This window comes from Nomascus leucogenys, chromosome 8, assembly GCF_006542625.1.
Source record: "Nomascus leucogenys isolate Asia chromosome 8, Asia_NLE_v1, whole genome shotgun sequence".
In the NCBI taxonomy this organism is placed as follows: domain Eukaryota; kingdom Metazoa; phylum Chordata; class Mammalia; order Primates; family Hylobatidae; genus Nomascus; species Nomascus leucogenys.
This window is the reverse complement of record NC_044388.1, coordinates 78,678,939-78,703,314: the sequence shown is the minus strand read 5'-3', so window position 1 is coordinate 78,703,314 and position 24,376 is coordinate 78,678,939. Positions and strand designations below refer to the sequence as shown.

At 41.9% G+C, this 24,376-nt stretch overlaps 1 protein-coding gene across 3 annotated transcripts in view; it reads right to left on the bottom strand.

The window, feature by feature from the left end:
* RNF38 (ring finger protein 38) overlaps nucleotides 1-24,376 on the bottom strand; it is a 156,796-nt gene that overhangs the window by 67,576 nt on the left and 64,844 nt on the right. For all 3 annotated transcript variants that reach the window (XM_030817454.1, XM_030817455.1, XM_030817456.1), the window contains exon 2: nucleotides 23,154-23,224. In XM_030817454.1, coding sequence (XP_030673314.1) covers nucleotides 23,154-23,224 — 71 coding nt within the window. The remainder of the gene's footprint in view (nucleotides 1-23,153; nucleotides 23,225-24,376) is intronic.

Below are 24,376 nucleotides of genomic sequence, written 5' to 3'. Positions count from 1 at the left end.
CTGTCCTGATAATCACGATACAAGAGAGGAAATAAAAATTTCCACAAAAGCACAATCCACACAAGTAAAAATAGTAAAGTGGTATCAGAGTTAAGGAGAGAGGGCAGTCAAGAGGACATCATGGAAGGGGTGGGCTTTTTAAAGCAGCAATCAGATGTTTCCCGCAAGGATGGTGGTCATATTTTAGGGTGGTAAAGTAAAATTATTAAGGACCAGTCAACAGAAAACTCGGGTTCTCAGGTTCTAGTTCTTTTGGCATTACTTAAACCAGTCTCTCTTTCCCTCTCTGGGCCTCAGCTGCAACCAGTAGAAAATGGGGGAAATCAGACTAAATGTTGTTTCAGGACCTTCTGGACCTTGGACATTCTCTTTATGAACAACATTATATGGTAATTATTTATGTACACTTGTCTCCCATATCAGACTGAGCACCCAGATGCTGTTGGGACTGTGTAAACCCAAGGCCCAAGCCTAGTGCCAGAAACACAAGAGTAGGTGTTTAGCAACTGCTGAATCAAAGTTCCAGCAATAACGTCACAGGTTTTGGAATTCCAGGACAAACAAAGAGAAGCTGGAAAGAGGTATTAGGTCCCTATGAACATATCCACCCCAAACCCATACTCGAATTATGTAACCCAGTTAACCAGCTGGCTGGCTCTCTCCCGAAGCAGCCAGTTTGGAGATGATCACATCTAAATTTTTTTTTTTTCATTTCAAGGTAAAGTGCCAACCATACCTTTAAGTTTATCCAATGTATCCTATTTTCTATCCTCTGTATCCCTCACAAATCGCAATCTACTGTGAATTCGCCTTGCAATTACAGATCTTCCACCAGAATCTAAGCTAAAAAAAAAAAATCTTCCTTACATAACGCAGACCACCCTGAAGTAGCTTTTCCTCCAAGCTTGGATAGGACTATGTGAAGAGAGGGGAAAGGGAAGAAGAACATCAGGAAAGGGAAGGGAAGTTACATTTGGGGGCTGTCTAATTATAAGAGGCAGATTCCTCAAGTGCTGAACTCAGCAGCAAAGATCTATTACAGTCCTCCAGCATTCCTCACCTCTAAGCTTCAGCAAATCCCTCTGAGCTTCAGCCAACCTTTTGTGAGGCAAGCTTCCTGAAACCTCTCAAATGGTTGCGGATCTTCAACAATGCTGTCACAACCCTAGGTTGGATAGTTTTAAATTTCTTTTTTTAAATTTTTTTTTATTTTGAGACACGGTGCTCTGTCACCCAGGCTGGAGTGCAATGGCTGGATCACATCTCACTGCAGTCTCAAACTCCTGGGCTCAGGCAGTCCAGGCTAAATTTTTAATTTTCTGTAGAGACAGGTCTCACTATGTTGCCCAGGCTGGTCTCTAACTCCTGGGCTCAAGCAGTCCTCCCATATTGGCCTCCCAGAATGCTGGGATTACAGGTGTGAACTACCATGCACAGCCTCTAATTCATTTCTTAACCAGAAAATCTTAAGCCATGCAAGTAAACACCCAAAGAGTAGGCAGGCTTTTAAAGTGATGGGCCACCTTTGACACCTAATATGGCAGGGGTTAAAGTTATACCACAGCAGTCACTTAACTACAGTCCAGCTAAAATTTTATTTGGTGTCTGTCCACAAAGGTGGAAAGTCCCATTGTAGAACTAATAGAACTTTCTGCAATGACAAAAATATTCTACATCTGCCCCATCGAAAAGGCTGCCACTAGCTAGTGACATGTGGCTACTGAGCACTTGAAATGTGGCTAGTCCAATTAATGAATTGTCCAGGATCAGTTTTTAAAGCCACACAGGGCTACGGGACAGTACAGCATTTGTAAGAAAAGGTGCTTTTGGCAAGAGCTTTTTGAGAATTCTGACTCTCAGGCTGCCCTTTAAAAAACTGGTTTTCTTGACAAAAGTGAAAATTGTAAAGGACTACTTATTCCAGAGCTACCGAAGTCATTTGAGTCCTTTCAATTTTAAAATAAAAATATATCAAAACATTGCTTACTGAACAGGAAAATGCTGAAGTTCCTTCAGATGGTTCTGGTAGTTATTCAATGAGATTGTTTACTCTGGTGTTCTGCCATTCTAATACATGGGAATAACAGCAGCCACTATAAAAAACTGCATAGGATTTTAGAACTGATCACCTACTGAACAAATTCAGCCTATTCTTCAATGCTAAATCTCACCCACTTTTCACCTTTTAAAGAATGTGACTCTACAAATTCTCTTTTATACCATCATGTTTTTCTCTTTATTGGATTATTCCTAACAGAACACAAAAATACACCATTAATTTCTCCCATCTTTAAATCTTCATAGTTAATGGTTTCAGGTTTGTGTTTCTAGTTGCTGTTATTATCCTGTTTAAGAAATATTTCCCGGCCGGGCGCGGTGGCTCACGCTTGTAATCCCAGCACTTTGGAAGGCCAAGGCGGGTGGATCACAAGGTCAGGAGATCGAGACCATGGTGAAACCCCGTCTCTACTAAAAATACAAAAAATTAGCCGGGCGTGGTGGCAGGCGCCTGTAGTCCCAGCTACTCAGAGAGGTTGAGGCAGGAGAATGGCGTGAACCCGGGAGGCAGAGCTTGCAGTGAGCTGCGATTGCGCCACTGCACTCCAGCCTGGGCAACAGAGCGAGACTCCATCTCAAAAAAAAAAAAAAAAAAAAAAAAAAAAGAGGAAATATTTCCCTTCACTTGGGTCATAAAGACATTTACCTATATTATCTCCTTAGAATTTTTATTATTTTCTCTTTTCCATTTAGATCTACACATCACCTGGAATTGATTTTTGGTGTTGGTGAGGTGGGAATCAAGTGCCCCCTTCCCCATACGGACATCTACTTGACACAGCATCATATACTGAAAAAGACTTGCCAACTGCTCCTTTGTTTAAAAAACTGTGGCCACATATGCATGAGTTTGTTTCTGGGTTCAGTAGTCTGTTGCACTGTTCTCTTTATCCCTGTGCTGATCCACACCATTGTCATTACTGCAGCTTTATAAGACTTCCTTTCATCTGTTACAGCAGGTTGTCCTTCAGAGTGTCTACATTATCTCTGGCCTTTTACATTTCCATAGGAATTTTAGAATCAAATTATTTCAAAAGAAGGAAAGAAAAAAAGACAAGGAAAAAGGTAAAATTGCTGGGATTTTCTTGGGCTGCATTAGATCTAGAAATGAATTAAGGAATATAGGAAGATTAAATATTGTAAAGATAGCAATCTATAAGCTATTTACTTGAGTCTTTAATTCTTTCAATAATGCTTCATAGTTTTCTGTCAAGGTCTTGCACATTTTAGTTCTTAGGTTTATTCTAGGTTTGTTAATATAATTCAATTATTAATTCTAATAGTTTATCTCAGTTCTTTTGAGTTTTCTATACACACAATTCTGTTTATATCCTTGTCTACTTGGCAGAAAATACTGGCTGTTCCATTTCTTTCTTTCCAACATATACTCATTTTCTTGTCTTAGTGCACTGGCAACGACCTCTAGTACAGTGCTAACCAGACAGCTTTGTTTTATTCCAAACCTCAACTGAAAAACTGTCGATATTTAATATTTAAGTACGGTGTTTGTAGTTTTTCTTTTAAGACCCCTTTAGAAAATTAAAGGAGTTCTCTACTATTTCTAATATATTAAAAATTTATACATGGGCCAGGTGCAGTGGCTCACGCCTGCAATCCCAGCACTTTAGGAGGTCAAGGTAGGCTGATCACCTGAGGTCAGGAGACCAGCCTGGCCAACATGGTGAAACGCCATCTCTACTAAAAACTACAAAAAATTAGCCAGGCATGTGGCACGTGGCTGTACTCCTAGCTACTTGGGATGCTGAGGCAGGAGAATCACTTGAACCCAGGAGGTGGAGGTTGCAGTGAGCTGAAATCGTGCCTTTGCACTCCAGCCTGGGCAACAGAGAGAGACTCTGTCTCTTAAAAAAAAAAAAAAAAATTAATAAATGGATGTTTGATTTTATGAAAAACTTCTGTATCTACAAGTTAATCATGTGACTTTTCTGTTAATACGTGAATTTGATTGGTTTGGGGGTGTTAGGAATTCACATTCCTAATCAGCCCATTTTAGGCTTACTGTATTGCTCTAAATGGTTGATTTGGTTTGTTTAGATTTTTGCTTCTGTGTTGAGTGACATTACTTGTAATTTTCCTTTTTTGTAATGTCCCTGTCAAGTTTTGTTACAAAGACTTATGCTAGCTTCAGAAAATGAATCAGGGAGTACTGGCTTGCTTTCTATTCTCTAGAAGTGTTTTTTTTTTTTTTTTTTTTTTTTTTTTGAGATGGAGTCTCGCTCTGTCGCCCAGGCTGGAATGCAGTGGCGCAATCTCGGCTCACTGCAAGCTCCGCCTCCCGGGTTCACGCCATTCTCCTGCCTCAGCCTCTCTGAGTAGCTGGGACTACAGGCGCCCGCCACCACGCCCGGCTAATTTTTTGTATTTTTAGTAGAGACGGGGTTTCACCGTGTTAGCCAGGATGGTCTCGATCTCCTGACCTTGTAATCCGCCCGCCTCGGCCTCCCAAAGTGCTGGGATTACAAGCGTGAGCCACCGCGCCCGGCCCTAGAAGTGTTTCTTTAAGACTGGTGTTAATGCCTTCTTTAAATGTTTGGGAAAATTTGCCGGTTGGCTAATTGGACTTGGAGTTAAATTTCCTTAGATGTCCTGTTTTTTCTTTATTTCTAACTAAGGCAAAACAACTGTAATCTTAGGGTATATATATAAGAAAGACCTCATTCTGAAATTCACTATCTGCTTCTAGAAAACCATTTCCCAATCTTGTGAATTTGAAGGGTACCGTTGCTACAAATACATTTTAAAACACACTAAACAATAATCATAAATTTAAATAAGTGCTAGTTAATAGTCTGTCAAATGGTAAATATAGTTTATTTTTGTGACCAGTTTTGCATTTCTAGACATCAAGGAATATCTAAAATAATGGTTATCTGAAGGATCTTTTTACAAAAAAGGTGACTATGGGGTTACAGGCTGTCCTCCTTATCCCTCTACATACTTGTATCATAATGCCTTACAGCATTTATCAAATATCTGTTTCCTCCTGTTAAACTGTAAGCTCCTCAAGTCTCAGTTCTGCTTTGTTTGTATATCACTGACACTGATGTTGGGGGGAAGAATGGATGACGGAAAATGCACAAAAATGGAAAGAGGACCATCTCCTATTTTAAGGCATTGAAAGGCATGATTCAACAGCTACAGATAAAGAACCACTTGTCCAAATGCTGAAGAACCATTCACATGGAAAGAAATGTCAAAGGAGGTGCTGGGTAAAGAATGGCTTACCTGCTGGAAGTTCTGGACCTCTACTAATGAGAAGGCAGTTTCTCATTGGTTAACACTGTCAGTGCTGTTTTGCCATCACATCCACATCCAAGTATCCCTACTATAATCTCACTCCAACAACCTCAATCTCTATTGCCGAGTTAGTGGCCTCTCCTGTGTGTTCTAAAATAGCATTAATCATTCTGCCTTCCAACTTTGTATTTACTTGACACTTCTGCCCAATAAATAGTAAACTTCTTGAAGCCAAGGACTAAGTCTTACCAAATCTGGCAAGGGGTTAGCACATACCATGTGCTTAATAAATAGTTCAATTAATGATATGTAAATATTTCACAGCAGTGGTTGATTGTACGTTTCTCGCTTGGTAAATTCCCAAGGAAAAATGAAGTACGGGAACAACGGAAAGTGGGCAATGAAAAGAGAGGAAAAGGGATGCAAAAAGATAAATTTCAAAATTTTCCCTGAAGCTAGCTTTGCTGTCATCCCTAAGTTTCCTTTCTTCCTCCAAAACCAGCTAAAAGGACTGAACAACATAAAGCTGCACTGGGCCGGGCGCAGTGGCTCACGCCTGCAATCCCAGCACTTTGGGAGGCTGAGGCAGGCAGATCACTTGAGCTCAGGAGTTTGAGATTAGCCTGGGCAGCATGATGAAACCCCATCTCCACCAAAAATACAAAAAAACCACAAAAAAACAACAAAAAAAAGATAAAGCTGCACTGAGGGAAAAGGTATATTGGCTGAACAGCATTTAGGCTACGCAGTATCTACAAGCATGCTACAACTTGATCTACTACTGCAAAACAATCAGCATAAGCAGTTTCACCCAGAAATGTTAACACAAATCAAAGTAGAAAAAGTTAATTAGCAGCAGCTGCCGGCTATAGCAACTAGAGACCAGAAGAGGGCAGCAAAAGCTCACCCAAATCGAAGTCCACTGAAAGCCTCCCATATTATATAGCCACTTATCCAGCTTTGGGGTGAAGAGTTAGTCAGATGGCTGTTCCCACAGTGCAGTGAGAGATGACTTGGACTGAACCATGGTAGCTGGGATGACAGAGGGAAAGCTCATGGTAGTGAAGGTGTGAAGGGGCTAAAGCAGGTGGACAGTGAAAAGTCATCGGCCAGGAAGGAGTTCAAATGAAGTGTCCTAAGTGCCTAGGACAGCCAAGTCAGAAACAGAAAAACAGAGACCTATCCCAATCATAAGTGGAGACCCAAGGGCATAAATAAAGCATGCACTGCATATCACAGCATATTCAACCTCTAGAACAGGGTAAACAGGCAGGAGCTGACCCTGAGGCAAGAGGCCTCCTCTATACGGCCTGCTGTAACCTATACTCTTTGAAGCCACACTCTTGCTCTTTCTGTTCCAGAGAACAGACAGCACCTTTAGCTCAACCATATGCTCCAGCAGCTTCATCTCAGGGGCAATCATATTCTAGTACTACAGTTTTTACCAAATCCAATGGAGACCCAGAGCACAAAAAAAAGTTAGCCACATACAGATCTAGGTTATTCTTTTCAACAAAGCCAATTCTTTCTTTGTTAGGGAGGAACCATCTCTGTATTTTTTTTAAATCCTGTATTACATTTAGGTTGTTCTCAGTGTTTTGCTATTACAAAGCTATTATTAATATTCTTGTACATACATATAGTTTGGCAAGCATTTGAAAATATATCCATAAAAGTACATTTCTAGCAGTTGAATTGCTGGTTCAAACAGTATGTGAATTTTCTTAAAATTTCAAGATATATTGCTACACTGCCTCCTAAAAGGCAGCATCAATTTTTTAAATTTTTTGAAACCTGTCACCCAGGTTGGGGTGCAGTGTCATGATCACAGCTCACTGCAGCCTTGAATTCCTGGGGGCTCAAGAGATCCTCCCACCTCAGTGCCCAGTAGCTGGGACTACAGGCATACACCAACACAACAGATTAATTTTTTTTTTTTTTTTTTGTGGAGACTGGGTTTCACCATGTTGCCAAGGCTGGCAATTTTTATTCAAAGCAAAGCTAACTGATACAGTTTGGAGTTGACCCTGGAGGGGAATCAGTAGTTTTCAGGGTACTCCCTGAGGAAAGATAGGCTAGCCCTATGGACAGCAGTAAGCCAAGCATCAGGAAGACAGAAGCCCTGAGCAGAACTTGGACCAGTATACTTTGAGTGAAGCCATATTTCATATGCAGCTTTAAGTTCTCTTTGTTCTAATGCCCTTCTGTTAAATCCTTTATTAAATATTAATAGCTTAGGAACTAGGCCCAAACTATAGTCTTATTAAATACAATAGCCTAGGAGCTGGGCCTAAATTTGAGCCAAAGTGACACCAGTGAGAACACCTTAGGGAAGCTGGTGACCAATGGGCCATGGGTCAAAGGACTGGCTGGAAGGACAAGCAGTTTACCCAGGAAGTCCCAGAAATACCTGGAGAGGAAAGCCAGACAAACTGTTCAACTGAAGTTAAGAAAAGCAAGCGCTCAAATCATTAAGAATTGGGCATTAATGGAAAATGTGATCCCAAAATCCAGTGAAATAAGGACTTAAATGGGTTATACTTACATAAGTGCTTCAAGAAAATACATGATGTTATGCACATGACCGGGTGTGGTGGTTCATCTCTGTAATCCCAGCACTTTGGGAGGCAGAGGGGAGCAGATCACTTGAGGTCAGGAGTTCGAGGCCAGCCTGGCCAACATGGTAAAACCCTGTCTCTACTAAAAATACAAAAATTAGCCGGGTGTGGTGGTGAATGCTGGTAATCCCAGCTACTTGGGAGGCTGAAGCAGGGGAATCACTTGAACCTGAGAAGCAGAGGTTGTAGTGAGCCGAGATCACACCACTGCACTATAGCCTGGGTGACAGAGTGAGACTGTCTCCAAGAAAGAAAGATAGAGAGAAAGGGAGGGAGGGAGGCAGGGAAGGAAGGAAGGAAGGCAGGCAGGCAGGCAGGCAGGCAGGCAGGCGGGCGGGCAACAGAAGCACAGCCAACTAGCTACTTTACTTTTGGGAAGGACAATGAAGAGAAGTCGCTGAAAACAGACATGGGAATCACGGTCTTTAAGAAGTTTGAGATGCAAGAAACATTCGAATGTTGCAGACCAGACTGCCTGAATGTCTATTTCCATTATGTTCAATGAGGAACACACTTTCTTTCCTCTAGGGAATTCTGGTGGAGCTCAAATACCTATAAAGTCAATAACTTGCTCTAAATGACACACACCCTGCTATAGAAGTCTAACATCTTGCATTCATGAAATGTGACCAGCTCACTAAAACTGCCAGTGTTTCCACTGATGATAGTTTTAGGATCCTAACACGAGTGGTTTTGCACAGACATATGTGATACATGGCGCATCTCCACAAACCCTGTATCCTCCTGCCCGTGCCACATTCTACAGGCCTTCCAGACTTTAAGGAAAAAAAGGAAATATGTGGGCAGATTTCTAATTTGTACTACAAAACAAATCATAATATTAAGTAAATCCCTTAAGGCAGTACAACCCTTTGTAGAGTAAATATAAAATTTAAGCTTCCATAGGAAGCTTATTTATCTTCCCCTAGCTTGCTTGTTCCTGTTGCAATAGTGTCTTGTAAATAAAACAAAACAAACTTAGGAGATAATGACATTTTAAAGACCAACAAAATAATCTCCAATAACAACAATCTCAAAATACCTATCATTACATGGAATCTCTAATCAGATATTTCACAACAAAGCAAAGTGAGAATCTACTGAAAACACAGTCGGCCACATAATCATACACTAAATAAATTCCAGGTAAATAAGAAAGGATAATGTAAAATTATTAAAACTTTTAGAAAATACGGGTAAATATCTGAATGGAGACAGATTTCCTAAACCTAAAGGCAATGAAACACTACAAAAGAACATATCACAATAGATTTGTTCCTCAAATTATTTATTTATTTTTATTTTTGAAATGGAGTCTTGCTCTGTCGCCCAGGCTGGAGTGCAATGGCATGATCTCGGCTCACTGCAACTTCCGCCTCCTGGGTTCAAGCGATTCTCCTGCCTCAGCCTCCCGTGCAGCTGGGATTACAGGCGTCCACCACCATGCCTGGCTAATTTTTGTACTATGAGAAGCCATGCCACCAGGAACAAAGGGAAATCTATGAAACCTGCTGGCAGATCTACAACATGGAAATGGCTGGCAAGATCAACTTCTTGATGTAAAAGAATCAGGCAGAACCGAGGCAGGAATGCTGAGGCCTGCGGATAAGACATCCAGTATGAAAACACCCAACCAGTTTTTGTCTCTATCTTTCTTTCAACAACCCTATTTTCTATTACTCTTCTCTACAATAAATCAATCACGTTTCCAAGAAGGCCTCCACACGTAAAAACAATCCTATTAGTCAGCAGTGGACCCTCTCTTTTATTAAGTGAAGGAAGAAAACAGAGTCTGAAAGTAGTCTAGGGGTAGAATGTTGTTTCCCAGGGGCTGGAGGAGGCAATGAGGAGTTATTGTTTAATGGGTAGAGTTTCAGTTTAGGAAGATGAAAAAGTTCTGGAGATGGAGAGTGGTGGTGGCTGCACAAAAAGGTGAATGTACTGTATGTACTTAATGCTACTGAACTGTATACTTAAATGGTTAAGATGGTACATTTTATGTGTATTTTATTACAGTAAAAAATGTAACTTAGGTAATAGGTGAAAATACATGTAAATCATGTCTAATAAGAGGTTAATATCCAGAATATATAACTCCTAGAACTGAACAGCAAAAAAAAAAAAAACCTGATTAAAAAATGGCAAAAGGAAGTGTAAATGAAAACCACCATCTCACACTCATTAGGATAGTTACTATAAAAAAATTAAAAAGAAAATAACAAGTGTTGACGAGGATTTGGAGAAACTGGAATCTCTCTGCACTGTTGGTGGGAATATAAAATGGTACAGCCGCTATGAAAAACAGTGTGGCAGTTCCTCACAAAATACAAAACTGAATTACCATATGATCTAGCAATTCCACTTCTGGGTATATACCAAAAAGAACTGAAAGCAGGGTCTTTGAAGAGATACTTGTCCACCCATGTTCATAGCAACATTATTCACAATAGCCAAAAGGGGGAAGCAACCCCAAGTATTTATCAATAGATGAATAAACAAAATGTGATGTCTATTACAATGACATTTTTTTTTTCTTGAGACAGAGTCTTGCGCAATCACCCAGGCTGGAGTGCAGTGGCGCAATCTTGGGTCACTACAACCTCTGCCTCCCAGGTTCAAGTGATCCTCCTGCCTCAGCCTGCTAAGTAGCTGGGACTACAGGCACCTGCCACCACACCGGACTAACTTTTTTATTTATTTTTTAGTAGAGACAGGGTTTCACCATGTTGGCCAGGCTGGTTTCAAACTCCTGACTTCAAGTGAACCACCACCTCGGCCTCCCAAGGTGCTGGGAATATAGGCATGAACCACCATGCTCAGCCTTACAAAAGAGTATTATTCAGCCTTTAAAGAAAGGAAATTGTAACATATGCTACAACATGGATAAACCTTGAGTACCTGCTAACTGAAAGAAGCCAGTTACAAAAAGAAAAACAGTGTATGATTCTACTTGTATGAGGTACATACAGCAGCCAAATTCAGAGAGACAGAAAGTAGAAGGGTGGTCTTTTATAAACATGTCGTATTATGCCACTCCTTTGCATAAAACCCTCCAATGGCTTCTCGAAAAAGCAGAATAAAATCTAGACTACTTTCCCTGGCTTACAAAGAACTACATGGGCTGGCCCATGCCCACCTCTCCAAGCTCATCTCATACCATTCCCAATCCGCATCCACCGTGCTTGCAAATATCAGCCTTTTGTTTCCCTCATCTTTCTGGCTTTACGGATTTTGCACTAGCTGTATTATTTCCCTGAAATGTTCTTTCCATGACCCTGATTTTCACCTGAATTGTTACTTATCATTCAGATCTTTGCCGAAGTGTCAGGTTGAATGAAGGCCATCTCCAACACCTAATAGAGAGCAGCTAACTACCCAATTACTTGCACCACATGAATCTTGAAATGACCATGTGATATGGTTTGGATATTTGTCCCCTACAAATCTCATGTTGTATTGTAATCCCCAGTGTTGGAGATGGGACTTCGTGGGAGGTATCTGGATCTTGTGGGTGAATCCCTTATGAATGGCTTAGCACCATCCACTTGGTGAAGAGCGAGATCTCGCTTTGGTAGTCCACGAAAGATCTGGTTGTTTAAAAGAGCATGGCACTGGCTGGGTGCAGTGGCTCACGCCTGTAATCCCAGCACTTTGGGATGCCGAGGTAGATCACCTGAGGTCAGGAGTTCAAGACGAGCCTGACCAACATGGTGAAACCCCATCTCTGCTAAAAATACAAAAATTAGGGTCACGTGCCGTGGCTCACACCTGTAATCTCAGCACTTTGGGAGGCCAAGGCGGGTGGATCACCTGAGGTCAGGAGTTCGAGACCAGCCTGACCAACATGGTGAAACCCCATCTCTACTAAAAATACAAAATTAGCCGGGCGTGGTGGCATATGCCTATAGTCCCAGCTACTCAGAAGGCTGAAGCAGAAGAATCGCTTTAACCCAGGAGGCAGAGGTTGCAGTGAGTTGAGATCAAGCCATTGCACTCTAGCCTGAACAAGAGCGAGAGTCCACCTCAAAAAAAAAAAAAAAGCTGGGCGTGGTGGCAGGTGTCTGTAATCCTAGCTATTGGGTAGGCTGAGGCAGAAGACTCATTTGAACCTGGGGGGCGGAAGTTGCAGTGAGCCAAGAATGCGCCATTGCACTCCAGCCTGGGCAACAGAGCAAGACTCCATCTCAATTTAAAAAAAAAAAAAAAAAAAGCATGGCATCTCCCCACAACTCTCTCTTTCCCTCTATCACCATGTGACATCGCCGCCTTTCCCTAAGCTTCCTGAGGCCTCACCAGAAACCGATGTGGCACCATGCTTTGTGTAAAGTCTGCAGAACTGCAAGCCAATGAAACTTTTCTTTATAAATTTCTCAGCCTCAAGTATTTCTTTATAGCAACACAAGAACAGACTAACATAATCATGCTCAGTGAGAGAAGCCAGACACAAAAGGCTACATTTTGAGATCCCATTTTATGAAATGTACAGAATAGGCAAATTCATATACAGAAATATCAGTGGTTGCTGGGAGCAGGGGGCAAGAAATAATGAGAAGCATGGGATATGTTTCTGCTTGTTTGTGTCACCTATGATTTCTTTCAGCAGTATTTTGTACTTTTCCTTGTAGAAGTCTTTCAGCTCTTAGGTCTATTCCTAGTTTTTTTTGTGTTTTTTGTTTTTTGCAGCTATTGTAAAAGCAGTTGAGTTCTTGATTTGATTCTCACTTGGTCACTTTTGTTGTATAGTTCAAGTCCGTTGTTTCTTTGTTGACTTTCTGTCTTGATGACCTGTCTAGTGCCGTCAGTGGAGTACTGAAGTCCCCCACTATTACTGTGCTGCTGTTTATCTCATTTAACAGGTCTAGTAGCAATTGTTTTGTAAATTTGGGAGCTCCAGTGTTAAATGCAAATATATTTAGGATTATGATATTTTCCTATTGGACCAGTCCTTTTATCATTACATAATGTCCCTCCTTGTCTTTGTTAACTGTTACTGCTTTAAAGTCTGTTTTGTCTGACATAAGGATAGCAACTCCGGATAGCGACTCCTGTTTGCTTTTCATGTCCATTTGCATGGAATATCTTTTTTCACTCCTTTACCTTATGTTTATGTGAGTCCTTATGCGTTAGGTGAGTCTCTTGAAGACAGCAGACACTTGGTTGGTGAATTCTTACCCATTCTGCCACTCTGTATTCTTTGTGGAGCATTTAGGCCATTTACATTCAACGTCAGTATTGAGATGCTAGCTACTATTCTATTTATCATTCTTGCTGTTGCCTGAACGTCTTGGTATTTTTTTCCTCGTGTTATTGTTTTATAGGCCCCGTGAGATTTATGCTTTAAGGAGGCTCTATTTTGGTATACTTTGAAGTTTTGTTTCAAGATTTAGAACTCCTGCTGGGCATGGTGGCTCATGCCTGTAATCCCAGCACTTTGGGAGGCCGAGGTGGGCGGATCACCTGAGGCTGGGAGTTTGAGACCAGCCTGACCAACATGGAGAAACCCTGTCTCTACTAACAATACCAAAAATTAGCTGGGTGTGGTGGCACATGCCTGTAATCCCAGCTACTCGGGAGGCTGAGGCAGGAGAATCACTAGAACCCAGGAGGTGGAGGTTGTGGTGAGCCGGGATTGCACCATTGCACTCCAGCCTGGGCAACAAGAGTGAAACTCTGTCTCCAAAAAAAAAAAAAAAAAAGATTTAGAACTCCTTTTAGCCAGTTCCTGTAGTGCTGGCTTGGTGGTGTCGAATTCTCTCAGCATTTGTTTGTCTGAATAAGACTTTATTTTTCCTTTATTTATGAAGCTTAGTTTCACTGGATACAAAATTCGTGGCTGGTAATTGTTTTGTTTAAGGAGGCTAAACATAGGACCCCAATCCCTTCTAGCTTGCAGGGTTTCTGCTGAAAAATGTGCTCTTAATCTGACAGGTTTTCCTTTATGTTTTTCCCTAACAGTTCTTAAGGTTCTTTTCTTCATCTTTATTTTAGTTAGCCTGATAACTGTGTGCCTAGGTGATAATCTTTTTGCAATGAATCCCAGAAGTTATTTGAGTTTCTCGTATTTGGATGTATAGATCTCTAGCAAGGCCAGGGAAGTTTTCCTCAATCATTCCCTCAAATAAGTTTTCCAAATGTTTACATTTCCCTTCTTCCTCAGCAACACCAATTATTCTTAAGCTTGATCGTTTAACATAATCTCAAACTTATTGGAGGCTTTATTCAGTTTTTTCTTTTTTGTCACACTGGGTTAATTAAAAAGCCTTATCTTTGAGCCCTCAACTTCTTTCTTGTTCAATTCTATTGAAATTTTCCAGTGTATTTTGTATTTAAGTGTGTCTTTCATTTCCTGAAGTTGTGATTGTATTTTATTGATTCTATTTCTCTGGAGATTTTTTTGTCCGTATCTTGTTTTTTTTTTTTTTTTTAAATGTCAGAGGAAAGATCTGGGGCTCAATGGCTGTTCAGATTCTTTTGTCCCATGGGGTGATCCCTTGACATGGTACTCTCCCCCTTCCCCTAGGGATGAGGTTCCTGAGAGCTTGACTACAGTGATTGTTGCTGCTCTTCCGCATCTAGCCACCTAGTAGAGCTACTGGGGTCTGGGCTGGTACTGGGGAGTGTCTGCAAAGAGTCCTGTAATGTGATCAGTATCCAGGTCTCTCAGCTGTGGCCATTAGCATCTGCTCTGACGGAGGTAGCAGGGGAATGAAGTGGACCCTGTGAGGGTCCTTGGTAGTTTTGTTTAGTGCACTGTTTTTCTCAAATGCTGGTTGTGCTGGCAGTGAAGTTGTAATGTGGACAGACTCACAACCTCTGGTTAGCTAGGATGTTACAGACAGTGGAATTTGCTATTATTTTCTCCTTTCTTGGTGCAGAGTTGTTCTTTCATGAGTTGCTGTAATGACTTCAGTTGGTTGGCCTCCAGTCAGAAGGTGGCACTTTCAATACAACATCGACTGCGGTAGTATGGGGGGATATAAGTTTGCCCTAAAGGTCACTTGGATAAGTATTCTGATTTATCAGGTGATGGGCGGCACCATAGAGCTCCAGGGCAGAAACAGACCATCAGGTAAGGGCCAGGTTAGGCATATCTGAGACTCTCCTTGCGTGGGGCTTGCTGTGGCCACAGGGCGGGGGAGGGGGAGGGGGTGGGAGATGGGAGGATGGGGGATGGGGGTGTGATTCTCAGGCCAATAAAATTGTGTTCCCTGGGGGATTATGGTTGCCTCTGCTGCTTCAAACGGATCACCACAGAGTTAGGGGAAGCTGGCAGTGACAAGCCTCACCGAACTCCTGCACAACCAGCAAGGCTGGTCTCAGTCCCACCATGCCCTGACAGCACCCTTATATCCAGGCAGCCTTAGAGCAAGGCTGAGATTTTGTCCCAGGCTACAAAAGCCCCTGCTGAGAATGCAGCAAGGATTTCAGGTCTTGCCCCTCCCTGCCTGCCCTAACTTCTGTGCCGGTATCTGCACTTCCGGTTTGCCCACTCCCAAATATTGCCCAGGAAAATTTGCACTCAGTCAAAATGATTACAAAGTTAGGCTGTAAGTTTTCTTCTCCCTGTGGTCCTTCCCCATTTCTAATGGCAGCCTTTCCCAAGAACCCCTGGTAAGACAAAAGTCAGAAATGGCTTCCCTGGGGACTAGAAGTGTCTACAGGGCTCCTTGCTGCTGCCTCAATTTTTTTTTTTTTTTTTTTTTTTTTTTTTTTTTTTTTTTTTTTTTTGAGACAGAGTCACATTCTGTGGCCCAGGCTGGAGTGCAGCGGCACCATCTCAGCTCACTGCAGCCTCCGCCTCCTGGGTTACAGCGATTCTCCTGCCTCAGCTGCCTAAGTAACTGGGATTACAGGCATGTGCCACATGCCCAGCTAATTTCTGTATTTTTAGTAGAGATAGGATTTCGTCGCATCAGCCAGGCTGGTCTCGAACTCCTCACCGCAGGTGATCCACCCACCTTAGCCTCCCAAAGTGCTGGGATTACAGCACTTTTTGGCTGGGAGCCACTGTGCCTGGCCTTGCATCAACTTTTATATTTCATTTGGCTCTCTAAATTTGTATCAGCTCCAGGTAAGGTTAAATCCTTCTCCCATCATCTGGATTTTCAGGTTCCCCAGTGAGGATGTGTGTTCAGAGGCCGACTTTCCCCTTCTTGCACTTTGGGCACTCACAACTTTTGGCTGTCTCACGGAATTTGCAGCAACAAGTCGCTTATTTCAAAGGGTCTGTGAATAATTTCGGTTTTACTGTTATGTTCCTGCGGTAGTTCTTGAAGCAAAAGTTCACGATGTGAGTCTCCACACACTGTTTTGTCCATCCGAGTAGAAGCTGCAAGTTAATCCTGCCCACTTTTGATTTAAAATTATACATCTTACTTGAATTCTAACAGTAGGTTAACTTTTATTTTTGATATTTGAACTATTTACCTAAAACTACCAATAATAATTTTATAAATTAACAATACTTCCATCACTTTTTTTGGTTTTGGAGACAGAGTCTCACTCTGTCATCCAGGCAGGAGTGCAGTGGTGCAATCTTGGTTCAATACAAACTCCACCTCTGGGTTCAAGAGATTCTCCTGCCTCAACCTTCCGAGTAGCTGGGATTACAGGCGTGCACCACCATGCTCAGCTAATTTTTGTATTTTTAGTAGAGACAGGGTTTCACCATGTTGGCCAGGCTGGTCTTGAACTCCTGGCCTCAAGTGACCTGCCTGCCTTGGCCTCCCAATCTGCTGGGATTACAAGCATGAGCCACCACACCCGGCCACTTCCACCACTTTTTAAGTGAAACACTGCTTAACTTTTACAAATCTAGTTCCTATCTTAAGCTAGAGAATCTTTCTCTACCAAGGTACAATCAAGGAACTTGATTTTAACAAGGATGAAAAACATTTCATACAAATATGGTAAGAAAAAAAATCTGTTAATACTGAAATTCCAATTGTTATTTCTCAGGAGAGAAACTGAATACAGTGCTGTGTTTGTTTTTACAATCAATATGTAATTTTTTTTTTGGAGACAGACTCTCACTCCATCACCCAGGCTAGAGTGCAGTGGCTTGATCTCCATGCAACCTCAAATAATCTTCCCACCTCAGCCTCCTGAGTAGCTAGGACCACAGGTGTGTACCACTAGGCCCAGCTAATTTTGTATTTTTTGTACACACAGGGTTTTGCCATGTTGTCCAGGCTGGTCAGCTGGTCTCAAACTCTTGAGGTTGAGTGATCCGCTCGTTTCAGCCTCCCAAAGTGCTGGAATTACAGGCATGAGCCACTGCGCCTGGCCAACAATCAATATGTAATTTTTACAAATTAAAAAGAGGCCAGGCATGATGATTCATGCCTGTAATCCCGGCACTTTGGAAGACCTAAGCAGGTGGATCATTTGAGGCCAGGAGTTGAAGACCAGCGTGGCCAGCATGGTGAAACCCCGTCTCTACGAAAAAAAAAATACAGGCTGGGCGCAGTGGCTCATGCCTGTAATCCCAGCACTTTGGGAGGCTGAGGCGGGCAGATCACTTGAGGTCAGGAGTTCCTGACCAGCCTGGCCAACATGGGGAAACCCTATCTCTACTAAAAATACAAAAATTAGCCAAATGTGGTGGTACACGCCTGTAATCCCAGCAACTCAGGAGGCTGAGGCAGGAGAATCGCTTGAACCTGGGAGGCGGAGGTTGCAGTGAGGCGAAATGGTGCCACTGCACTCCAGCCTGGGCGACAGAGCAAGACTCCGTCTCAAAAAACAACAACAACAACAACAACAAATTAGCTGGGCATGGTGGTGGTGCATGCCTGTAATCCCAGCTACTCGGGAGGCTGAGGCTGGAGAATTGCTTGAACCCTGGCAGTGAAGGTTGCAGTGAGCCTAGATCACACCACTGCATTCCAGCCTGGGCAATGGAGCAAGACTCCATTTCAAAAATAAACAAATAAATATGAAAAAGTAAAAAGATCAAGAAAAAGGAAGCATACAGTCACAGAAGAAAAATTGGTACATCTCGAGCAAAAATCTAAAAATCCAAAATCTGAAATGCTACAAAATCCAAAACTTTCTGAGTACAGATTTCACACTCAAAGGAAGTACTCAATGGAACATTTTGGATTTTCAGATTTGGGATGCTCAACCAGTATATAATGCAAATACATAAAACCTGAAAAAAACCCAAAATCCCAAACACTTCTGGTCCCAAGCATTTTAGATAAGCGATATTGAACCTGTAAGTACATTTTCCATCTTCCCTGAGGGCAGTATGCATGGGATTACTTATAGCACAAGCTAGATGGGTGCTTTTTTCCAAGACAAATGAACGAAGCCTACTATAAGGAATTCTTGTCAAGAAAGACTCCTGCTCTGAAGCACACATAAGCAGTTTAGGAAGAACTCTTCTGTTTTTGTTTCTCAAATGGCCATCCTCCTGGCAATGTATCAAGAACTCTGAAAAAATATATAACTGAGGCTACAGGTTAATTCACCTCAACTGAGGGAATAGTCTTACCAAATTCTTCAATATTTTATCTCATTCTCGGGTCAGACCTAGTTCCCCAGCTCAAGCTTGTTGTCACTGTGAAAATGTGACTATTTTCAAACTGACATTAGCTGAGTTAAGTTAATTTCAGTGTCTAAGTGAAACATGACTACAGGTGGCACGGCGTCTGTATTCCCAGCTACTTGGCAAGGCTGAGGTGGGAGAATCCCTTGAAGGTGGGGGCAGAGGTCACAGTGAGCAGAAATTGCACCACTGCACCCCAGCCTGGGCAACAAAGTGAGACCCTGTCACAAACAAACAAACAAACAAACAAAAAACTAGCACAGAATTCTGAGCCTGACACAGGGTAGGGATGCCTTGGCAGAGGAGCCTGGAGTAACAAATAGTCATGAATCAGAATAAAGGCCTGGGGGCAAGAAAAAAAACTACAGACAAGGACTGGTGCCAGTGGTTCAGTTCCACTGTGACTCTCTGAGGCCTTCTCCACTTGCAGATATGTTTCTCTGAGCATGTCACAGTTGAATGGTTGAACTTAAAATAGGAATAGGTTTCTTCAAACAGCAGAGTACAGACTTGAGCAAGGCAGCTTGGGATGGAATCCCACTGTACTGCTGTGTGATCTTGGGTAAATATTTAATCTGTGCCTCAGATTCCTCACTGATAAAACTGGAATAAAGCAGTCCCTACTTCAAAGGGTGTTGTGACTACCTGGTTCAGAGCACAACCTTCGGCCAGGCATGGTGGCTCACGCCTGTAATTCTAGCACCTTGGGAGGCCCAGGCGGGTGGGTCACGAGGTCAGGAGCTCGAGACCATCCTGGCTAACACAGCAAAATGCCCTCTCTACTACAAATACAAAAAATTAGCCAGGCGTAGTGACAGCCACCTGTAGTCCCAGCTTCTCGGGAGGCTGAGGCAGGAGAATGGCGTGAACCCAGGAGGCAGAGCTTGCAGTGAACTGAGATCGTGCCACTGCACTCCAGCCTGGGCAACAGAGCAAGGCTCTGTCTCAAAAAAAAAAAAAAAAAAAAAAAAGAGGACAACCTTCTCCCAGTATTTCTATGCCCACTTCCCTGCTTTCTTATTCTTCACAACACAAATAATCAGTTAACAATATCTTTATTGTCTTGCCTTTCCCCACTCACAGAAAGCAAGCTGCATAAGAGCAAAGACTTGTTTTCTTCAATGCAGTATCCCCAATATTTAGAACATTGCTCTGTATGTAGTAGCTACTCAAATATAAACGTTTGCTACCTAGAAATTACGGAATATGGCCCTGTGAACGAATGTAAAAATAATGCTGGAGGGCCTGTGCAAATTGCTGTGCCCAATATAAATTAATGAGAATCTGTAACTCACAGGATTTAATAATTAACATCAGAGCTGGAATCAGTTTCTTCCAGCACTATAAACTATAAACAGATACATATCAGGAGAGAAACTTTAAGCTGGAGAACAACAGATCAAGCCAAAAAATTGGGGATTGGCCACCACCTCCAAGGCTGTAGAGAGGATGTCCAACAAATAAATTGGCCCTCATACTCCTTGCCTGAACTGTGTTTCTATCCCGTCATACATGGATTAGTTAAAAGTGAGAAAACTTATAAGAAAAATCATCTTTTCTTCCCCAATCTGAGAAACACACCATGCCTGAAAGATGGGCAAAGACAACAAGCAAAGAATCAACACGTTTTGACAATGTGCTCAGAATACCTAAGCAAATATTTTAATAACTTGCATTTGATACAGAAGATCTGGTCTAGCCCTAGCACTGTGGGTTACCCCTGAACAAGTAATTTCTCCCACGGTGGTCACAGCTCCCAAGTTTATTTTTTTTAAAAGCAGGTTGGGGCCGGGCGCGGTGGCTCACGCCTGTAGTACCAGCACTTTGGGAGGCCGAGGCGGGCAGATCACTTGAGGTCAGGAGTTTGAGACCAGCCTGACTAACATGGACAAACCTCATCTCTACCAAAAATACAAAATTAGCCGGGCGCGTGGTAGCAGATGCCTGTAATCCCAGCTACTCGGGAGGCTGAGGCAGGGGAATCACTTGAACCCGGGAGGCAGAGGTTTCAGTGAGCCAAGATCACACCATTGCACTCCAGCCTGGGCAACAAGAGCGAAACTCTGTCTGAAAAATAAAAAAAAAATAAAAATAAAAATAAAAAGCAAATCAGCGTAAATGTGCTCTATGATCCCTTTAATTCTGAGTGAGACTACGAAAAAGTGGGGAAGGGAGAGAGAGTGAGTGTGCAGAGGGCAACAGGTTCATTTTAGTTTTTGCAAAACCAATACCCACATTTCATAGAAAGACGTCAGGGGGCTGTTGTATACGTAGGGATCTGATTTTTAAATATGATATCCACCCACTCTCCTCCCCAGAATAACACCTGATGATCCTGTCGAAAGCTATAATCTGGCCGGGCACAGTAGCTCACACCTGTAATCCAAACACTTTGGAAGGCTGAGTCGGGTGGATCACTTGAGGCCAGGAGTTCGAGACCAGCCTGGCCAACATGGTGAAGTCCCATTTCTACTAAAAATACAAAAATTAGCCGGGCATGGTGATGAACACCTGCAGTCCCAGCTACTTGGGAGGCTGAGGCACAACCATCACTTGAACCAGGAGGCAGACACTGCAGTGGCACTCCAGCCTGGGCAACAGAGGGAGACTCTATCTCAAAATAATAAACAAACAAACAAACATAAAAATACAAAAAATTAGCTAGGCATGGTGGCACACGCCTGCAATCCCAGCTACTCAGGAGGCTGAGAATCATTTGAACCTGGGAGGCAGAGGTTGCAGTGAGCCAAGACTGTACCACTGCACTCCAGCCTGAGCAACGAAGGGAGGCTCTGTCTCCTCACTAAAAAAAAAAAAAAAAAAAAAAAAAAAAAGGAGAGAAAGAAAGGCTGTAATCTGTAACTTTTCTTTTATCCACTTCACTTATTGTAAAATGATATACTAGAATCTATCTGTTTTGTATCTGGCTGTATTCCCTAAATGCCTAGACACATAGCTACCAATCAGTATTACTTGCTGACTGAATGAGTTGAATAAATTCTAAATATATAGTCAAGAGACCCTAATCCATTTTCTCCATTTCCATTTAGGAAACAATCAATATATACATGGTAGGTAGGAAGAAAGGAGAGTTGTTTCAGACGGTTCTTTAATCTGCTGATCTCCTGTTCCTTAATAATATTCCTTAAACTTCTCTTCCCTTTTTCCCCCATATTTCCAGAAAAATCTCCTGTCTCAAAAGCACAAAATCAGCTATAGAAAGATTAATAAATTAGAAAACAAAAACATTTTAAGGGGTGACAGGAAGTACCTGGCAAAGGTAGACAAAAAGCTTATCTTCAGAATCTAAGGTCTGGAGACAACCCGGAGGGCAGTCTGGCTTCTATACCATAAATGAACAAATGGATAGTAGCATAACACACTCAGCAGAAGAAAAAAAACTTAACCCAAAAGCACCTTCATAATTATGAAGCACAATCACTTGTAACATTAGTAACCTAAAATGATTTTGCCTTTTCCCTCTATCATCACTCTTAATTTCAAATGCTCATTTCTAAAATCTGTAGTATACAAAATTTTCTGTAGCCAGCTATATATTCTAGAAGTCTCAGTGGCTTGCCTTTGAAAGAAGTTAAAAATGAAACTCATGCCTCTTGATTGGTACAATAATAAAGGAGACTCTGGAATGCTATGAGCTACCACTCTCTGTAAAGAGAGTGAAATCAGTCTGAACAAAGCTCACAGAGACCAACAAACAGAACAAAGAAACCATTTGGAAAATCCCAATTATCAACCAACTTCTTGATCCAGCTCCAACACAATGAGAGAGGAGGATCTTGATCAAAACAGCAGAGAAAAAGACTGCTTAGATTGGTCTGCACTGGAAACTACCAAGGGAGCGATAGATTCCTGCATATAACATGCAGGAAATGGGAGGGAAGCCACTAGAAATTGATGGTGAAAAAGACTAAATTTAAGTCCATCCAGATCGGCAGCCAGATGTTCCAAACGCCCAGCCCACAGAAATATTTACTGCAAGGGCTGGGCCGTCAAGGGTACTGATGAGTATTGAAAAGCCCCTAGAGACCAGGTTTCTTTAGAGATAAAAAGAACAAAAGCAAAAAACACAATGAAACCACCACTAATAGTTTGGACATAATTTAAAATATATACATATCAAGCCCAAAGTAGACTTCTTGTGTATGAACCAGATCGATTCAACTGACAATCCCCAATATTTAAATTGGCCTTTGTAAACAGAGCCAAAAAATTTTTTTGAAGGTAAAGTATAAGAAGAAAACATAATACAATGCAATTAATGCCAAAAGTGAACCAAAATGTAATGTCCAAGATATTTCCAACGTGAGTTGCTGAGATAGCTATCAACCTCTGAAACACATGTTCATATATTAAGATAATCCATTCAGGCTGTGCAGAAGAGGAAGCACCACTATGGGGACAGAGGCATAGGTAGGAAAGTGGAGTGTTGATCAAAAGTCCAACCCACCTCGGGTTGAGGAATTAGCCCTAGGTTTTCTGGAGCAGTCAATAATTTGACACACAAACCAGCAAGGCCCTCAGCATCTCAACAATGTGTCCCCACAAATCACACTCTTCTTGCCCTAGGCCCAGAGTTATGCAAGAGAATCCAGCAACATAAGATTGGCATGCATTTTCACCATGGCAGACATCAACACGAACCTCACCTTGTCACTGTCATCATGACAAATGTGGTCGTGATGGATGGACTGGCACTGAAAAGAAGCACCAACACTACCTACAAGAAAAAGGGAGGAAAGGTTAAGATGCAGTAATTCCTTACATTTAAACTGCTTTACCAATTAAAAGTGCTTTTACATCCATGATCCCATCTAATAAAATATTCATATAAGTAGACACTGTGGGGATTCTTATTCATGCATTTTAACAGAGGAAAACAAAACACAGAGAGGCTGACCCACACAAAGGAGCAGTCAGGGAGTGGCAGGTCTAAAACTACAACTCCATTATTCAAACTGCTAATCCCACCTCTTTCTACTAGACCGACTGGTCTCCTTTCAAAGTAAGATTACCTACATAAACACAAGCCTTCGATAGGGCAAACTCTTATTTATGAGGAAAAATATTACATTCCTTTTCAGACTACACATGCTTTGAGAAAAAACTGGTCCTATAAATTCTAAACATATGAGAAACAATCTAATCTACAATCACATAACACTTTAAATGTTTTTATTACTTTAAATGTATACAAAATATACCCATTTGTAAATTTTAAAAACTACCTTCCAATAACAACTGCTCTTTAATAATAGTTACATTTCTAACCAACACAAACTATTCAACAAGTGATTAGAACAACAGATTGCCCATTTTTAAAAGTTTTGGTTTATACTTCATACCATAAACAAAATGGTGAGTCAAAGATCTATGTAATGTAAAAAATGAGGCCAGTTTTAGACAAAAATGTTAAATTTTAAAAATAATCTTAGAGGCCAGGCGCAGTGGCTCAGGCCTGTAATCCCAGCACTTTGGGAGGCCAGGGCGGGTGGATCACCCGAGGTTAGGAATTTGAGACCAAACTGGCCAACATGGTGAAACCCTGTCTCTACTAAGAATACAAAAATAGCCACGCGTGGTGGCTCACCCCTGTAATCCCAGCTAATAGGGAGGCTGAGGAAGGAGAATCACTTAAACCCGGGAAACAAGAGGTTGCAGTGAGCCGAGATCGTGCCACTGCACTCCAGCCTGCATGAGTGAGACCCTGTTTCAAAAAAAAAAAAAAGAAAATGAAAATAATCTTGGAGTAAGAAAAACCTTCTGAAAGAAGATACTAAACATGAAGTCATAAATAAAAAGCACACATGACTTGGACCAAAGGCTAACAAAACCCCTCCTGAGTAGCTGGGATTACAGGCACACGCCACCA